Here is a 21,328-nt window from a genome sequence, read left to right as displayed (position 1 = left end):
TAGCATCAGTACCACACAAAGATTGATGATCTCATCGAGAAGACCTCGGCCAATATGACCCAAGGAATGATCAGCAAGCTTGTGTCAGTCTTGGAAACTACTCTCTCCAAGCTGTCGAGATATGACGAGGGCAGCCTGATTGGATCCATCCTCAGTTTTACAGTAAGTATCATTGTTTAAACTATATAACACAATTCATGTGTATTCTGGACCCTTGTGGTCAACTGCAGTTCAGCAGCAGACGAAAATTATTAAATTTTGTCATGCTGATAATTCTTTCAGATCATTAACACCTATTTTGAAGAAAAAAAGTTTTACATCTGAGTCCCTAACTGAAGCCCCTTTCACCGAGAACCAGAATGACAAGTCAAACGAAATGTGTTAAATTTACTATGAAAAAGATTTGGTAATGATTAGAGGAATGACAATAATTTGAAGTATTTTCGAGATACTCTAGCAACATCAGCAGTTTTTGAGAGTGAACTTGATGAAGTTGTGGGATAATGCAATGAAGGAAGGGTTTGAAATGGGCAAATCATGAAGTTCACAATCAACAAGGTTTCTGTAACAGATGTTGCAATTTTTTATTTAATTTTATTTCCATACTGTACCTTCTAAGAAAATGTATACCTTTTGACATGGAAATTAGTCGCTGTTCAAAGACTAAGTCCCACCTCGCAATAGCTCGGGAATCATCATGTATGCGTGCATTTTACATAGAGAGGTTCGAAGCTCGGTCTTTGTAGCTGTATTGCTAAGGCCTAAAGGCTCTAAGGCTTCGTAAAGAATATGTCTTTTCGTGACATATACAGTACATATGTCGCTACTATGACTTGACTTCATCCTCGGACCTCGATGCTTAATATTTCCCCGTGTGAATCTCGCATTAACCTTAACGACACTCAGACAAATTCACGTTACAGAAGAGCAATCGTTTTCCGTGTCGAAAGGTGTACATGAATAAGTAAATGTATTTAGTTTTCATTTTTCAAGCATAGAATATCAATTACCATGGCCAACAGACCAAACTGAATTAAGTCCAAGATATCCCCCTTAATTTCTATGAATTTTGATTTTAAAGTGATTTCATTTTTCATATAATCTAATTCAGGATAATGCAGTTTTAAAATTCAGGTCCTCTTTTTCATGTTTCATTCATAACTTAGGAGTATTTCATTTTTATCTCTCCTGTAAAATATGTTTTCAGCATAATATGGTTTGCAATACTGCTTCTCATGTAATCTGTCGAAGAACTTGTGAAAAGCTGTCAAGTTACAAACAAAAAACTTCACTCCTTTCATTATTTTTGCATCATATAACAATATTATATTAACGAGTGAAATCCCTAGAAATTATTTTGCACTTTATTTCAGTCTACCACACAACTGCATTCATTTTTGTCTCTTAGGAAACCTCTATCATTTCGTTTGCTTGGACAGAAACAAATTCGATTTTTTCTAGCTTATCTTTAATATTATCCATTATTCCTGCAGCACGGATTCAATTATTAAGCTATTTTCAATGCCCTTAAAAGCTGCTGTTACTTCCATACAACCTTTCATGAAATCTTCTTCCATTGCTAGTAACTTTAATGTCTCCAAGTAATTATTTCTGTTCAGCAAATCTTCATATTCGTGGTATTCGTTGAATTGTGACTTGTATTTGCCGAGGTGGTGCACAACAACTAAACATTCCAAAATCCGTCTGTTACGAGAAATATTTTCCTTATGCTATAATACCTTCAATCTGGTAGTTTCTGCTAAACAGTTTACAATTCTGTTTTTACCTTGCCTATGGATAAGTTCTGCATTTTTTGTGTATTTTACTGAATTATTTTTTAGATATTTTTTTAAACATATCAAATATCATTCCCACCTGTACTACTGTCTGTGACTCAGGAGAAGACTAGTGCGGAGTAAGGAGAAAGAGTGATTAATAGATAATGTTACGACAACACGTGCAATACTTGTACTACTAGTAAGTGGAAACATTATTTCCACTTACTAGTACTACAGGTATTGCATATTGTAGTAAACATTATCTATTAATCACTCTTTCTCCTCACTTCACACTCATCTTCTCCTGAGTCACCGACAGTAGTTATCTCCAAGTGGACGACACAAGAACCTCTTTATATAGGCTCAAGTTAGACAGAGAGCCATTTGTATTTTGCAAGCAACAATATCTGCTAGCAAATCTTGCTGCGTACTTTCATATTTCCTTTCAAATTTTCCATCCTGTTGCGTTAATTCTACTGTAAGTGTGCTGATTTTTTATTTTAGTGAGAATTTTACTCGAATGTTTCACTCTTCACGTTATTTTTTTTTAATTGAGGCTTGCTTAACTCATCAAGATTGAAGGGAGTCTTTTTTGACATTACCGAATTACTTGGAACACTTACAACTGTACTATTTCTTGAGACACTATGTATAAAAGGCATATCTACAAAACCTCAGTCATACTGCAGGCAAATTGTGATGAAGTGGCAGCATAGTTGCTGCATGCGCAAGATTTGCTAGTGGATACTGTTTCTTGCAAAATATAGTTGACTGCCTGTCTAACTTGATACTATGTATACAGAGGTTCATTGTGTCAGCCACTTGAGACTACTAACAAAGATAGGAATGATATTGTGGAACATTTCAAAATATACGCAAAAAAATAATTTCATTTATGCCATTACCATTAAAATACATTCTTTATATTTTATTTGTTTATACCGGTACACTGTACCTACCTTATCTCCTCTGACCCACACACTGATTACAACTGTGTTCATCCGAAAGCTAAGAACTTAATGCTTTCGTCCGTAGAGGACTGTTTCTACAGTTCCACTGACTTGCAGAAGAATTTAGTTTAAAATGGACGTTAAATAAATGAGTTAATACATATTCCAAACTTTTTCAGAATGTTTCCGGGTCTGGAAAGGATATGGGACAAGCATATGTAAACTTCACCCGAAACTGTATGGATCAGATACGCAGCAAAGTGAATGATGAACTGTGGATTCTAAATTTCTTTGAGGTATGTGATGAAAATTGTCAGTGATGTAGATCAGGGGTCGGCAACGCAATGCCTGCTGGTGCCATGGCACCCTCATAACACATTTTGTAATTCTGTATATATTTTTTAAACAGTTTCGTTTGAAGGTTGTCGAATATTATTTGAAATTTACTTTCCTTGTTATGTAGTCATAATTAACTGCGAAATTTGAATCTGTAAACAGTTGTAGTGCTTATGGCGTCAGTGTTGTCTTTATAATCTGTAAAGACTGACAAAAATGGAATTGGGAACACTGTAAGATAGTGCCGGCTGCGGCCGGTCCGCGATTGTCAGTGTTTTTTGTTGTGAAGTACAGGAGAGTTCTGTTTTAATGTGATGCGATTTTAACAAGGCAAAGAATTTATTAACTCTTTAATAATGAATGACAGCAGTTCTGTTTTACTCATGTAAAATATATAACAGTATTAATATATGTGTTTACTTTGTAACGCCAGTGTTTCTGTTCTCAGAAAAGCAACTCAAGGGACACTTTAATACAGTTCACAGCCCTTGTAAAGGAAGTTTCCCTGTGGATTCAGAAATTAGAAAAAGAAGTGTCAGTGATTTGAAGGCCAAGTTGAAAACGCAATTGTCAGTTTTTACCATACAAAGCAAGCAAACGACAAATGCAGCAGTTGCGTGCTTGAAAGTTTCTCATGTCTTACTAAAAGGGAATTCTTCAGATTTAAATACTTAAGCCTCAAATTTTGAGGCATGTTACAAAGGGGCCGCCTTTTAAAACTTATTAAAGAAAATATTAATGGAATCATAATAAACAACTGAAATTAGCATAAGCATCAAAACTCTGCCAATTGCGAACTTTGAGTATCTTAATGATTAATGTGAAACTTGGTAGTGCATAGCGTTAGCGAACTTGATGTAGTCAGGAATAGAACTGGAGATCGCTGTACATAAGCAGTTATGAAGATGACTTAATATGCTTCATGGTTGGGAATACCGATTCACAGTAGAAGTGGAGTTTCTAGGCAAACTTTCTCAACAATGAATGAAAGTTTTCTATCTGCCAAGTTCCAAAATTTATCACCACTGCAATGAAATTTTAAAAAGATGTCATTTTCACTTCAAGAGCATCTGAATCTTCAATTTTTAAGCTCCTTGAAATAAAAGAGTCATTGTACTAACATCAATCGTATCAAAAGGGTTAGAAAAAATTGTCACTATTGATTCCAGCACAGAGAAGTCTTTGAATCTTTCACTGAATTATTTTTGGAAAGTTTCACAGAGAGCAATGAGTTGAAAGTATTTAAATTTACTTCATCTATACTCCGCACTATTATTTTCAAGTTTGGAAAGTAGGAGAGAGATTTTCTTGCGAGCTTCACTTTCCACAAATGATATTTTTATCATTTTTGCAATTGTGATGGTCTTTACCTTATAGTAGTAGGTTAAATTTATTCAGTTTTAGCATGATGTCCGTTGGGAACCCCAGGTCCATAAGCCACATATCATTAACCATTTATGTGTACTGTTCTTTTCTTGAATTAAGAAACATTTTTATTTATTCGAGAACTCTTATAATTCTTGCTAACAGTTTCACTCTACTAAGCCACCTAAACTCTGTATGTAGGACTAAATATTTATCAGTGCCTTCGACTTCCAACAGTACCTTAAACAACCTGTGCTGCAAGAGGCAACCTTAATTTAATTAACTATCTTCACAACTGTGTTCATGATATGATTAAAATTAAAGACTTTCGCACATAATTCTTGCTGATGTGATATGCAGTGACATGATAGAAAATGAGATCATTCGTATATCATACATAAAGCTACAAATCCATTTTTACAGCCAATAAATGCAGAAGCTTCATCCTGTGTATTACCGGTAGCTGTCAATTTTTTTAGAAAAATATTACATTCCTGCACATAATTTTTAAGGGCATTATAAATGTCCTCGCCTCTAGTTCTTTCTGTGAACATACTTTAAGAAACTCTTCTTTGACAGAAAAGTCGCTAAACGCCATTACCACTATTACTAATAACTCTGTTGAATTTGAAATGTCTGTCGATTCATCTAATTGCAGAGAGTGAAATTCACAGCTTTGTAAGTCATGTTTCAATTGTAACTCCAGATATTTCATCCTCTATGTAACTGTTCTAGCCAATGATTGCACTTTGTTGATAGCAGAAATAAATTCAGTTTTATTTATGAATCCATAGAACAGTGACTCAGAAGCAGTGATCGTGGCTTCTTTAACTTAAAATTATGTCTTAAAATGATATTACAGTTTGTGTTTTGTTTAAAAGATGTACATTCCCAACTTGTCACTAATAAATAATCAAGAAGAGGAATGGAAATTCAAATATAAAAGTCAACATTTTGCTCAGTGCCCCAAGAGTAAAACACATTTTGGAAACTAGCTCTTCATGCTTAAAAGGTTGCCAACCCCTTATGCAGACGATATGGATATCTAGAAAGAAGTTAAAAAACCTGGTGGCTTTTCCATTTGCAGCAATGGTACACAGCTCAGATTCAGCTGCTTTGCAACTGGCTGTCTGAAAGACTAGACCACTCTTTACACCTATACCAGTGCACATGTCTGGCGCATGTCGTGAAGGTAAGCAGTACTGTAGTCGTAACATTTGCAGAGAGCATACACTATCAATTTTTCATAGCCACACAGTTTACACTCTAAGCCAGTGATTGGCAGGTTGTGCATTTGTGATGTCGGAGCAAGGTCAGACTAGATGAGCACCTGAAGAGAAGCACAGCATTCGCTCAGCGGCAAGCTATTACAGTTGTATAATAAGTGGTTCAGGGGAATTGGTTAAGTTCTAATTTTATTTATACGTTGTATTGTATCTATACAGGATGACCCGCATGTAATGCCATTAATTTCAGGGGCTTATTGTTTGAAATATTTCAAACAAACAAGTTAAATACAATTGTGCTCGTTTTTACTTCCTTATAGAGGTAAAAATTATTGTATATGAAATATTTCTTAGGATTTTTGCGAAAGCCATTGGTTTAATACCCAATATGCTCAGTCAATTTAAGAGAGTGGTGTATTATGATTAATAATTGATTGAAAGAATTTTAATTTTATCCTTTAAATGTGCAGAAATTTGATCTGAACAAATGTAACATTGTAAATTTCCTTTTGCTGAATGAAAAGTTACATTTCTTCAGATCAAATTTATACACATTTAAAGGATAAAACTAAAATTATTTCAATCATTTCTTATCATAATACACTGCTCTCTTAAACTGACTGAGCATATTGGGAATTAAATCAATGGCTTTCCCAAAATACGCTAAGGAATGTTACATATAAAAACCATTTTTGTCTCCCAAAAGAAAACAAAAACGAGCAAAATTGTATAAAATAATCATATGCATGAAATTACATGTAGACCTATAGGTCGTCACTGTAGAGTTCAGTATTGAAGCTTATCAGCTATTCTTCGCTCTCAGAGCTCTGAATGCAGATGTTCTTAAAAGAGAACACGATTGCTCTGAGGGATGACGTCACAGACCATTGATTATGCCGATCACTGGCTTAAAGTATTTATTTCTATATTTGCATGTTTAGAGCAGTTTCAGAGCCTCATTTATATATGTGAACACTTCTGCAGCTGTCTGTATTGTGAATTTAATTTTATTGTAAGTACAAACCAAAATATTTTGTTACATTGATTTATCACGGTTGTACAGTTTTGTTTTCATACAAATTTATTGTAATTGTGCTGTTCCCACACTGTCTCAGAAGAATGGATCACGCTCTGTCAGTGCATAGGCACTGTACCGCCACTGTTCAGTTGAACCTTCTCTCCACACTGTGCTCAGTATACAGAGTTTGCCAAGCAAAGTGTGTGGCGGATCCATGGTATGACATCACAGAGCACGGAACATGCCGGCCACTGCTCTAAGCTCTGTTAAATGGAGTAAATTAAAATCGAACCTTCATGAGACATAAAATGAAACCAAAACTATATTACCATCATTTACTAATTGGCTGTCCTCCTTGCACAGTCTGTTTCCCACATCTTCTTATGCAAACCACAATCGCGTACCAGTAGCAAATAGGAAATTAAAAATAGAACATAGTTCCGAGAACAAGAAATTTTCTGATATGAAAGTCTATCATTTTGCAGATATAATGATTGCATAACGATCTATCTGTGTGTATGTATCTAATCTTAGTTTTACAGAAATCGATCATAAAACTACTTCCAAGTGGCTGGATTTTCTTCCATTGCTGCAACACCAATAACATATAATATAAAGGTTGAATGAGACAGTACATGTGTCAATTATCTCTACCATGGCAGTTACCATGTGAATATATTATAGTTTTGTTACTATGTAAAATATAATCCTAGATCAGGGGTCACCAATTAGGATTAACCAAGGTCCACTTTAAAACATTATGGAAAGTCAGAGATACAGGCTATAAACATACGAAGTTTTGTAAAGGGAATTGATCTGAATGTGATATACAATACGTGCTTATAAATTTGTAATGTCATAAAATTAATCAGTTAAACTTAATTAAATAAATTCCACAAAACACATTTTAACATTTATTACAGAAATAAAACTGCTACCCATTCTGTCAGTGTGAGAAACGACACTTTTTATATGTAACAATTTCATTAAAATCTTGATCTAAATTAATGCAAGCTACTTTAATCAAGTCTTTTAAGTGTTCATTTTTAGTAGTGATCTGAATGTATTTTTTATAAAGTTCATTTTTGAAAATGTAGATTCAGAAAAGCATGTTGAACTGAAAAGAGTGTATAACATTAACACCAACTTCTGAAGCTCAGGATATTTATTTCCAGATACATATTTAACTCAGAATTGTTCATATGAAAACATTATTACAAAAACAATCCTTGTCAAAATTCCTATTTTTCAGGAGAAAAATAAAAATAAATAGAACAACACATGTCAGCTGTTTCCGTACAACTGGTGTTTATCCTTGTGGCTATTGCACCTGACATGAATCATTTTTGGAGTCTATAAACATTTGAAATAGTAGAAAATGTGTCCCTAAATCAGTTTCATTAAAAATAACTAGGGCTGTTTTTGTAATAATGTCTTCATATGTAATGACTGAATGTACAGTACTTTTTTAATTGTCTTTCCACATCATCTTGTAGCTCAGTGAGCTCTAAGTGAAGAGGACTTTCCTTGCTACAGCTTCTGCTTCACTGCTACATTGACCGTTGGGTTCCAAAGTAAAAGCATTTGTTATAATTTGTACTACATTTCTGTTTCCTTTTTTTAATCCTGAAATCTTTTCTCGAATGCAGCTTTTAAACATGTGATGATCATGCTGAAACGGTTGCAGCCTGTTTATTGTTGTTTCCAATGAAATCCTTCAGATTTGGAAAATGGAATGGTTCATTGCCCAAGTCACTTAAGAAAAAATCAAGTTTATTGGAGAAAATGTTGGTTCGAGGTATTCGTTTGGAATAAGATAAAATTTTATTTCTGAAAAAAGTTATAAACCTTTGCAATACAGCGCCTTTACTTAGCCATGGTACACTGGCTCGCAAAACTTTTGTCCGATATACTGTACAGTTTTTCTCGTTCTTAAGTTTGTACTCACTCTAGGACAGTAGCATAAGCGTCAGATAGTCTCCCCGCAAGTAACAAACCACCACTCCTCACAACAGAAAGGTTGGACCAAGCTACTTAGTAAACTTAGAGAGAATATGTTTGCTTAGCTGTCTAGTGATGTAGATAAATTTAATAAACATGGCATTTTGTAGCTCCTGCTCACGCCACGGTTCTTTGCGTTGTAATGCGCCTATAGCTTACTTTTCTTTCACTGTTGTAATGGTAATACTACGCTAATAAAATTACATTGATTAAAGATGGCACTAACAATCAATAGATTAATATTTAAAAAAATGGGATAAATAATTTTAAGAAAAATTTTTATGGGTATGTGTATAATTTAAAACTTGATTGTCAATTATATCCCGTAGGATACACCAGTTTAATTATTTATATTTTGCTCACATTAAAAAAAAGGTTTGCATATTACTCTCACATAGTAATGGAACGAAAATGTGGATAACGAACTAAGAAATAAGCAAAGCAAATAGAAGTAGCAAATGTCTGTGCTTTCAACACCAAACATGATATTGGAAGCATATCTGATACAACAAAGATGTGTAGATGGAGGAATTGTCCTGTTGAAAAAAATATAATTATATCAGGTTGCAACCATACAGTACCATACAGTAGACTATTTCCCAGTATGTGGATATATTGCTGGGAAGTCAAATTCTCTTCAATTTTACACAGAGTTCCTCCGCAAGCCTGGAAATCCATCCCCAAACAGCGACAGAAATACGTCCACTGCGTTGTATGGATGTTACATAATTCTGGCTGGAACCTTGTGGACTCAATAGGATGAAATACCTGAATAGGCCTATGACTAGTGTTTGAGAAAATCTTTTAGTCTGAAAATATTACATTTTCCCATGGATATTCATAATATTCTTGTCAAAATGCGATGTGATCTATTCTATGTTTGATCCAACATGGTATTTTTACGTACAAGGAAGATGAAAAATTTTCCTAGAATATTATATAATACTCAAGAGAAATAAATAACTCGTTTTAAATATTTCTGTGCAAATTAGACTCAGTGTTATATTTCCTTGATTACATATACCGTTATTGCTGTAAAAGGTTGTCTTTGGTTCGATTAGCTAGGTATATAGCCTACCTGCAACTCAGAGTTCAAATACCTCCCTTCCCAGGACGACATGTGAAGTGGGGTATGTAGACATATTGCCAACATAATATCTCACAAAGTTCACTTCCACATTATTTCATAGGACAAAAGTTTTGCGAGCCAGTGTACAATGTTATGCAACAATAAATCGTCGTATTCAGCATTCACTTCTTCAAGCAATGATTTGAAATTCCGATGATGATGATGATGATGATATAGCAGAAATAAGGTTAACTGTATTGATTAAATGTTGCGCCACTGTTTGGAGTTCGGGATTTAGTTTGCAACACAAAACACTCTGGTGGTTGAAAAATGCAATGATATGTTATCACATTTGGATTGTGAATTTTTGAGTCTCTGAACTAAGCCTTAATTATTTGTACTTATCATGGCTAGTGCATTCTCAGTTGTGTAAATCTAGTTCATGTATATATCACTCGAATAAGAGCTTTATACAAGTCCTCACCCATTGTAATCTCTTGTAAGACCGAAGCACTCAGTAACTCCTCCAAAAATTCTTCCCTTTTTGCATCGAAGTAACGCAAAAATATTAGTAACTGAGTGGTGTCTGAAATATCATAGGATTCACCCACTGCAAATGCATATGTGGTGTGACTTTTGAAGCATCCTTTATTTTAATTTAATTTTGTTTAGATAACACATGTGTATTTCTTGTGCTTCTAGAAGCTGACACTGGTACACTTTAGATAGTTCCAATAATATCTTCTTTTTGTTTTCAAGAATGTCCTTGCAACAGTAATCATACACTCTTAACTAAATCTGCATTGGTAAAAGGCTTCATATGCTTTCCCAGAATCCAAGAAATGCATATAGAAGAGACTTGGTAAACTTTTCTTGTTCCATCATAGATCATTGACTCGTAACCTGTGTAGCTGTGGAATATTTCGTAAGATATAATTCTTAGGTTTTCTAAGGCTACTACCAACAAGATACTTTTCTGCAAATGATTTATGCTTAGTGTTATAGTGCTCTTTTATATTATAACTCTTGATTGCTGCAAAAGTTTGGTGACAAGTTAAACAGTGTATAGCTCCAAGATGATTAGATAATGTGAATACTTATAAATCAGTCCATTTTGCTAAAACTGTATATTTTCACAATCTACCATTCTTCTTTTGGCATCTATAATTCACACTATATTTTACACGCTAATGACCACAAATAATAATCTAATTACTGAAATTATAGTTCCTCATAAACAACTTAAAACGTGTATGATCACAGCATTCAATTAATACCCAGCCAATGTCAAAGACGACACTTTCCTTTGAAGAGATAAGATAAGAGTTTGTTTCTTTATTAGGCATCCTCAGATGCCACTTCAATCACAAGGAGCGGTAACATACATCTACCAATGATGCTTTAGCATTTTTAATTGATGTACCGTAGTTTCCCCTAACTATGGTCCACATTTGTCACATTTTTCTTTATATATTCAGTACTATTCATCCTTGGCTTCAGACTCTTGTAAGTTTATATTAAATGAATATTGACATATGTGTTTGAAATTATTTAATTACAAGTGTTAAAAAAATAATAAGCATTGGTACATAGTTGTATTCTGAGTTGCCCAACTATGGTCCACTCATATATTCATGCTTGAAAGCATGAATGGACTATAGCTGGAGCTGTAATTATTCGTAAATCAATACATTGAGTTTCTAATTTAAGGGTTGAAACATAATCTAGCACAGAAATATTAAAAATAAATGAAAAGTACATGGATTCTTGTTATTAGTAGACATTACATAAACACTCAATAAACAAGTGAAATCTGAAAGTCATTTTTCTGCAATAATGAACAAGTACACTCACCGGCAAAAAAAGATGGGCAACCTAAAGTTTCTCAATTTTTTATGAGGCGAGAATCAGAAAATCCTTTATGAAATGAAGAAAACATTGCTTCCCAGAAAAAAGAACTTACAAATTATATCAATTTTCTTCCAAATGTTCAACTGATTTTGTGGCCACCCAGATGTTGGTAATAGCGGGTATTGCCTCCCCGTGACTGTATGACTGTTACCATTCACCAATTCAACCCTTCGATCAGATTCTGGGTGTCAGTCTGGTCGATTCTATTCCATTCTTTACTTAGAACATTTCGGAGCTGCTGTAAGTTGCTGTGAGGAGTTAGACGACTTCTAACTCGCTTCCCTAGCATGCTCCACACATGTTCAATAGGGTTTATGTCAGGACTTCTTGCTGGCCATGTCATCCTATTCAATCCAACGTCGTGAAGGAACTCATCCACGATTCTTGTAGCATGAGGGCCAGCATTGTCATGCATTAACAGGAACTTTCCAACAATGAGTGGGGCATATGGTACCACATGTTAAATTAGACCTTCTTCGATGTATCTTGGAGCAGTCAAAGCAGCTCCATTAATGAACACAAGTTCTGTGTAAGCTTCATACGAAATGCTACCCCATACCATTACTGATCCACCTTGGAAACTGACACGTGAACTGAAGTTACATGAAGAAAAACGTTCTCCTTCTCTTCTCCACACTCTTTCACGTCCATTTGTAAACTAAATCTCGATTCATCTGTGAAGAGCACTTGTCGCCGCTCTCCCAGATTCCAATTAGCATGATTGTGAGCAAAACGTAATCGTTCAACATGATGTTGCTGGAGCAATTCTGGGCCTTTAGCTGGTCTTCTGGAATCAGCCCACATTCATCCAGACGTCCTCGTACAGTTCTCTCGCTCATATTAACTTGTCTTATTCTCTGGAAGGCTCTTCTGGTCTCAATAGCTGTGGAATGGCAATTTTTTAATGTGTTTAGGACAATAAAATGGTCGTCACGAGCCGAAGTTACTCGTTTTCTCCCTGAACCGGGTCTCCTGGAATAATCTCCTGCCTCTCTAAAGCGATGGTACACTTGTTGTATGGTCGATCGAGGAATCCCAAGAACTTCAGCCACATAACACTGACTATTCCCAGCTTCTATCAATGCAACACTTTTGCTGAATTGGTAGGACTTAGTGACATTAATATACAATGAAGTACTCCAATACTGCCTCAAAAGAGCTTACCAGTCTGTAGACATCTTCAGCTTAGCTCGAAATGAGTCCGAGAAGTTTACAGACAATATTACAAGAAGAACAAATCTTCTTTTCAGATCATTGTTGGCTATTATGTATTCAGTATTACATTGTTACGTATCACAAAATAAATGAATAACTAAATGTACCTCAGCACACCTACAATTATTTAAAAAATCCTACAATTTTAAAAAATTTTAAAGAAAATGTAGTTGGCCCCAGTTTTTTCGCAGGTGAGTGTATATTAAAGAACAAAAGTATGGTATCAAAATAAACACATTCTTAGCAAAATATTATGCAAATAAATTCACTGATAATGTTTATTTATCGTACTGAGAACTACATTCATTAGGCTTATTTCGATCCTTTGAATCTCCAATTCTCTTGTAAATATGAAATTGAAAATAGATCTCTCTTTTTCGAGACGCATTTGGAGGTCTTCAATTTGTTTTATTATATTTTCCTTTCTATAGAATAAAATGTCTTCCATTTCTCGCCACCTCAGTAATTGCAGCTTCTTACTATACACGAAACAACAGCTCCATTGTTCTTCACTTCCAAAACTTTCCCTGGCCGCAATTCCTCCTCATAAGTAACTACCATATAACAATGTGCCTTTAGCATTAATTTAACAGATTTCGTCTTCTTTTCCATATCTGACTCACTGTCTGTAAATATGGAGAGTACACCGGAAACATCATAATCTGTATCCAATTCAATTTCATCACTCTCATAGTCACTTACAGGGACGGTTGTTTTCCTTCTACCCTGAAGTTTTCGTTTTACCGGACCATCATTTGTTCTAGTACCATTGATGCTGGAACAGCCTATTTCTTTGTTTACTTGACTATAATGTTAAATGGTGTTTTAGAATATACTGCGATACCGTATTTGCAGAAGTAAATAATCACATTGATCAAATTTTATTGAAACAAGTATTTCAAAATGAAATACAACTATGGTCCACGAAAAAAATGTAGTACAGTAGCGTGCAAATTAATCCAAACAACGTAATTACTTATACAAAACACTCAAACGGGATAAAAAAAAGGATCTAAGACATACCTTAGTAATCTATGTGGCCTCCCTTGTTCCTAATAACAGCTCTGAGATGATTTGGCATGGATTCCACTAATTTCCCACAAATATTCTTCATTTCTTCATCGTGAAACCATATACCATTGAGGGCAGAAATCATCTTCTCCTTTGTAGAACAATCCATTTTTTGCATTCTTCTTTTGCAAGTTCTCAATGGGGTTGATGTCGGGTGAGTTGCCTGGCCAGGGGAGTACCTGAATATTCTTCTTGTTGAAGAATTCTGTAGTTTTTCGAGACGTATGGCAAGGTGCTAGGTCTTGTTGGAACACACCTCTGCCATCCGGAAATGATTTTTGTAGCTGGGGTACGATTCTGGTTTCCAATAAGTGAATATATTTGTCAGAATTCATCATTCCCTTGATAGGTATTAATGCTCCAGGCCCTTCATGTGTAAAACAACCCCAAAACATTACTTTAGGGGGGTATTTGGTGCTTGTTGGAGATGAGCTGCTGTTACTTTTTCGGATCCTTTCCGTACGTAAGGAACACGGTAACCGTGGACCTTGAAATGAGACTCATCGGAAAAAAGTACATTCTTCCAGTCATTCACTGTCCAGTGTTGATGTAATTTTGCCCACATTAAGCGTTTTTTGCACATAACAGGGGTTAGCAGTTGCTTCTTAATAGGCTTACGAGCCCTTCGTCCAGCTTCCAAAAGCCTATGCCACACTGTTGTGACGTGAATATTCGCGCCAGTGGTAGCCATTAACTCGCGGGTTAAGTCGACAGCAGTTAGTGTAGGATTTAATTTACTTTTCCTGACAATTAAACGATCATCTGCAGGTGAAATCTTCCTTTTCCGGCCACAGTTTCCTTTTTTCTGGGGTGTGATGGATCCAGTCTCCCTGTGTCATTTTATGATCGAATTAACAGTAGCCAAACCGATGTGACATTCTGAAGCAATTTTCCTCTGTGTCATAGAAGAATGCTCTGCTAATGTTATAATTTTAGACCATTTTCATGGAGTTGTATCCATTTGTGAAGACGACAGAATGTACACAGGATTGCAGTATTAAATCTTCAACACAACTGAAATGCTTATTATAAGTACAAAACGACAGGCAAAATGTCACTTATTATAAAAAAAATAATGACAGACCTTCAACAATGGAATTACACGTACTACAGATGTCAATTAAAGCGGTATGAGCAGCTGTGAGGCCAACAATGACAGAAGATGTAAAAATATGTCATGTTCAGATTAATTTGCACGCTACTGTACATAGTTGAGGACTGACTTGTAGCCTTGAGGTTAAACATTTTTCACGCAGAGTCCTTAACCTCTGCCAGTGTAATTATTACGTGAAAGTAAACACTATATAGCCAGGTTTAATTGTACTAAGAATCATATATCTACAATGTACCAGTTCTACAGAGGAGAGCTTAATAAAACAATCACAAACTGAATGATTTCGTGTCTTCACACTTTTAGTAGAACGATGCACACTGACCTTGTTAAGCATCCATATCATTGCCACGTGTAATGGTAGATAGAAGCATCTATGCAGAACGTAATTCCATCACATTGGCGCCTTAAATGGCAAACACCGAACCCTTGGGGGACTAAGTAGTACATAATGCGTTTTGGACCATAGTTGGGTGCCTGGACCATAGTTATGGGAAATTACCGTACCAATATTTACTTCATGTGGAGTATACAGTGTGTCTAGATATAGAGTGGTCAATATCTGGCAGTAGGTGCGGCAACTTTTGCCCAGTTCAAGGTCGCCACCACTGCTACTGTCGACTCTAACTCTAGACACACTGTATAACAACATTGTCATATCTCAAGTTGATTGATGACGAGAAAGAAAGGTTAGTAATTTTAATTTCAATTTGAATTAAAAGTCATCTTACAGCTTAAAATTTATTCACTGTGGATGGTGGTGATAGCAATTGATGTACTGATGTCGGCATAAAAATAATTGTAACTAGGAATAATCTTTACAACGAAAATATGACAACACTGCTTGACATTACAAGTATTGATGTGTGCACAAAACATATATCCAACACAAAGCCTGCTGCTTGGATATTAATTGAACGATTTTATTATAATAATAGCTGCGATGTGATATGATAACTGAACTGATCATAGAGGTGTCTGCATGCTTATTTATTAAGTCATATGATCCAGCAGGCAGCACTCAGCAGATCACATGACTCTGAGTGAGCAGAGCAGTAATTGACTTCACGAGGAAAATTTTAGTTTTTACTTTTTGTTTAACCAGTCCAGAAAGACTGACTCTGCGGTTCAGATTCGGAGTGAGGTCTGCCTCTTGGTTACCCCTGTCCTTAAATCTGTTGCTCTAAATTTGCCGACATAATTAACAAGAATAAAACTAACGTTCGAAATATAACTTCTTGGAGAGTAAAGGACATACGTGAAACAGAACAGACTAATGATGGTATACTCCTTGACTACAACACCGAATATAAGAAAGCAATAAAACTATCCATTAATATATTAAGGAGAGCCACTGAAGCACAATGCTACAATACTCAAGGAATAATATTCTTCCTGTTTCAGAAACTCTATTCGGACTTCGAACTTCAAGGAGTTATGGAAGATAAACTGAACTCGAAAACATACCAGACTATCTCTCAACGCATGCAAACTGAAGAAGCCACATGTGCACTCACAATGAGCACTCGACGGGACAATGAAGACTCAGAGTAAGTCATGGTACAGGACCCACAACATCATAATATCGTATGAGGTACTTATAATGTATTCAAATTATACTCTCTTGCACAGGGGATACCCAGAAACGGGCATTGAAGATGACGGGGACCGGAGTAAACCGAAAGTTACCATTAGGGAGACCCTGGGAGAAGATGGTAACTACGTGGCCAAGATCACTAATGTCACGACCAACGTAGTGGGACGAGTGGGCAACATGTTCGGCAAGGGTATTGGAGGTCTCACCAGCAAGTTCGGAGGTGGCAGTTGGTTTTAGACTTGTAGCTGTGTAGTTGTAACAATATTGTTGATCTTATTAGGGCGCATTTTGAGTTTGTACCATGACTGAGCTCCGCCTGTGATTGGTTGCCCCAGGAAACCAAACATCCATTGTGCAGATTGCACAGCAATTCACGTCTGGGCACGCCAGTATACATATTAACATGTATATATTATAAATATATAAATAACAGAGAATAATAAGATATAGTAGTAGTAGTATCTTATTAATTATCTGAGTTAATATTTTGACAAATTCTCTTGCATAAGCATAATGTGTTTGACTGTTGGTAGACCTTTGGTAGCATTTAGCTTGCATGTGACGTGAGGATCTCACGCCAAAGGTTTACATTGTAAATATTATAAAGGCAATTCCAACACTAACATTCTTAATAGTTTTCCTGGAGAGCTCTGTACATATTTTTTTTTTTTTTTCCTTTTTACGAAACAAAACTTTAAATGAGAGAAAGTATGCATCGTTAACTATGTAAAAATGAAAAAAAAAATATTTGTTACAAGCAAATTTTACATGTTTGTGCATGATTCCATGTTCATACAATGACATCATTGGCCATTTGTTATGCATTTTACATGCAAGTTATCATTTTGACATTCATGTTTGGAATATCGGGGTGAGCCAACTAATTTTTTACCATTTTTAGCATAACTTAGGTCCAGTATTGTACATAAGCAGTTTGTCGAGTGTCTCCTTTCCATACATATTTGGTACTGGCTGGACAAATTTATCGAAGGCCATTGATACCACCATGGCCAGTTTGTTGAAGACAAAGGAACAGTGAGTCAGGTACTGGATCAATGGACGAGTTGACTCGCAGTCAGCTGGTGCGGTGCACTTCTAGTTGCTAGGCATATGTTGGTGCAGGCATACGAGTAGTGTTCGTATAGGACACCTTTATTACTCAGTTGGTAATAATTTTATTCGTAGATTACAGAAAATCTTCTGAATATTTTTTAGTTTGTTGCATTACACACATAGTGAATTTTGGGTTTATAACCCAGTAAGCAATATTTGAAATGACACAACTTCTTTCGAACGGAATTTCTATTATATGGTTTGTATTACTCTTAAACTTAATACAAAACTAAGGACAATATGCGGATACTTTATACATACATATAAGTAACCACATGTTTATCTCTACATTTCCTTCCCTAGAAAGAAAAAGAATATTAAATTTGACATGTTGCCAGTTTATTTGATTGTTGATGTCTTGTGCTGGTCACAGGACAAAAGAGATCTGAACCTAACAAGAAGTATAAATATGCTCCTGAAGTAAGAGTTGTCATAGAATAGAATAAATTGAAGGAAATTTGTGATAAATTTACTTTTATTGATGGATCCTGAGTTATGTTCACTATCTCGTTCTTGTTCATTCAGTTATGAATCACCTCAGAGATTAGAAAAGAGAGTGTTATTGGCACCTACATTTGCCAGCAATTAGGATGTATTCATGCCATAATTTCAAATGGTGACGCCTCTTTCCCATTACAAAAGGGCTGGTGGACGTCACTTTTGGACTGTGTTCGCATTGGCACATGATAACTCCAGCATCCTCGCTTAATTTGAGATCTGACGTTAACTAGGCCGTTGTATATTTGCAGTGCCGAGCCTTAAATACCTTGGTCACATATTTTAATTTAGAGCTACCTCTTCATCATCTGCCCTGCAGAACGGATGTCCCAAATGATCCTCGGTATCAGGATGGAGTGCACGTCCACCAGCTCTCTCTTCTCGTGACCGACTAGATATTTACAGAACAATAAGTTGTGTATTAAACCTACGTGATATATCTTCAGTTTAAGCAGGTTCTAGAAGTGTCCTTCTGACTCTTATTGGCATTAAAACAGTTGTTGTTACATGCTGTCTATGCCATTGTTGTTACACACATAAATATGGTAGTCACCTGTTGTAGGAATGATGTAATTATTATAACCACCACCATATATGCCAAAAGAATGGTGTTAGTGTATAAAAGTGCATACAGTCAAGTACAAACCTGTTATTAGGCTTTAAGAGTTGCCAAAGTGTGGCTTTTTTGTAGTTCTTGATCATAAGCCTACGTGAAACCGTGGACATCTCTGGGTAAAAAAAAAAATATGTGTATATGCAGTTATATCCGTTATATTTGAAACTCCTCTGTCCCACTCATCCAGCACATCAGGAGACTTGATTTTCCGGATCCAATCGTGATGGCTCGCTTTTATTTTCACAGTGAATTTCGGCCAAGTACAACTTGCCGCACATCATATTTTATAGTGCAGTGTTAGTCTGGTACATGATATATCCCCTTATTTCAGTTTTAATTTTTAGAACTCGAATTAATTGAATCCTCAAAGACATTTACAGTTACTAAACTGTCTCTGATTAACGCAAGCTTCAACAAGGGAACATGTCGATCTCATCTTCCTATCTTCAAACTGTAACTGAGTGGCCTGCATACATGAGACTAAAATTCTTGAAGAAGGCTGCCAGTAGAATATTCTTAGTTATGTAATAACATCATATTATTTCAGATTTAAGACTAATATGATGTACATTTTTAACTGCTACATAGTATTATAAATAGGAATGGGTGTTGTGATATGGTTTTCTATTGAACTGATGCCATTCGGTTCAGGGACATGTTTGGTATTAGCATCACTGAACTTTTGGATTATAATTTAATTAGTTTTTTAAATATCACAGAATAGACGGTTGGTTGTTGAAATTAATATTTGACTATGTTGATCGAATACAGAAGTCTAGTTTGCAACATGCAATTTTTGTCTCCAATAAATTTATATGATATCTAGTAAAATTTATACACATAATGAACCTATTAAAACAAGAAGCATGACTCCTTTTGACCTGTAAAGTTTTAAAACACTATACTTAGAATTTAACTAAAAACACAGTTTAATTAGGCCACTTGACAGTCTATCAAGAATACTTATTTATTTATTATATTGAGCATATGATAATATTAGTAGTTATAAGATATAGTTTTTTTCTTAAATGTTACTTTGGTTGGCAAACCTGGATACCTCGTGCCTGTCACTATGAACACCAGATGCTACCCAGATGACACCTCACTGGGTGTGGCTATGCCTGGTGATCAGACATTGAGCAGTTTCATACTCGTGAGAATTGAGAAATGAATGGTTTTATGTATTAGAATAGGAGACGTAAAAGCAATAATAACAAATTTAGCTCCTATCCCAATGCAATTTGTATAACTAAGTTCTAAGAAGGAATGACAAAGAAAGCCATTTGGAGTGTCAATAGTCACTGAAGTGTTTTGTTCAATGTTAGTGACGTCTGCAGAGAGGATTGTGGGACCATTGACGTGCAACCCCCTCTATGCAACTTTGCAGTTCGTGGATGGTTGTGGACAGTTGTGATGAGCCCACAGGAGTTCCAAATCCTAGACTAGCAGCTGTAGCTGACTTGTGTCTTCTCTCAGGGTGCAGATCATTGTTTGACGTGTGTTGTACAATAAGTCTATATTAATACTGAAGACTGTGTTCACCAACTTGCAGACTAGTTAAAAATGTGACCATGTGAAAAATAAGTGACACAAGAACATGTCTCTTACTGCACCAACCACTAAAGTTGGTCTCCCTGATCATTGTATCTATTGATTTATTAGTGAACACAGTCTTTCTTAGGATTCAGATTTCCTTGAAATTTAACATGAAGTTCAGATAACCGGTAACTCTTAGAACCATGTACCCAGCGTTCGTGATAACACATCTCAAGATGATGGTAGGAACTAGAGTCTTAAGAAATTATTATCTGTCCATGAATATTAACTAACTTGATTCAGCCTCATTACAGGAAATATAATTAACTTTTTTAATTGAGTTAAAATTCATTTCTATATCAATTTTAAAACAGTTTGTAAAGATCGTTTGCAATAAGCTTTCATCATTCTCTGCTATATTTTTCTATTTATTACTAAGTTTGAACAAAAATCTTATTCATATTAGTGTTATTTGATTTGCAACTTCTGTAAATTATTGAACTTAGTAGAATATATTGGCAAAAATATTCCTTATATTCACACTCAACTAGGTATGGGTACATGGTCCTTGAGAATGGAGTCTCCCAGCACAATATTGTATCAAATTCAAACTACTGAGTGTAGTGCAATGGTATGGAATTCGTGTATGTAACAGAAAGCGTTCATCTAATTGAATGTGCCATGGAAGTTGTACAACAGAATGATGCAAGTAATCAATATCTACTATATTAAACCTAGAATATTCAGTATCCCTCTACTGCTGTTATATAGAATAGCCACTTCTAACTTAGCAAGTGACACAAAAGTTCTAAAAGTGAAAATTTGTGATGCATATGTAAGTACACATATTAACACTACGTATACATTATACACGTATATATACATACATATTTACATATACAGACACACACACAGAC

General features: G+C 35.4%; 1 protein-coding gene across 13 annotated transcripts in view; it reads left to right on the top strand.

The window, feature by feature from the left end:
* Cadps (calcium-dependent secretion activator 1) overlaps positions 1 to 17,322 on the top strand; it is a 942,652-nt gene extending 925,330 nt beyond the window's left edge. For 12 of the 13 annotated variants that reach the window (XM_069837911.1, XM_069837913.1, XM_069837916.1 and 9 more), the window contains 5 exons: positions 4 to 162; positions 2,908 to 3,024; positions 5,517 to 5,621; positions 16,456 to 16,601; positions 16,684 to 17,322. In XM_069837911.1, coding sequence (XP_069694012.1) covers positions 4 to 162; positions 2,908 to 3,024; positions 5,517 to 5,621; positions 16,456 to 16,601; positions 16,684 to 16,885 — 729 coding nt within the window. In that variant the 3' untranslated portion in view covers positions 16,886 to 17,322. The remainder of the gene's footprint in view (positions 1 to 3; positions 163 to 2,907; positions 3,025 to 5,516; positions 5,622 to 16,455; positions 16,602 to 16,683) is intronic. The other variant, XM_069837919.1, reaches the window with a different exon arrangement.
* Positions 17,323 to 21,328: the final 4,006 nt, after the last annotated feature.

The sequence above is a fragment of the Periplaneta americana genome, chromosome 10 (genome assembly GCF_040183065.1).
Source record: "Periplaneta americana isolate PAMFEO1 chromosome 10, P.americana_PAMFEO1_priV1, whole genome shotgun sequence".
Taxonomy (NCBI): Eukaryota; Metazoa; Arthropoda; class Insecta; order Blattodea; family Blattidae; genus Periplaneta; species Periplaneta americana.
This window is presented reverse-complemented; position numbering and strand designations above follow the sequence as displayed.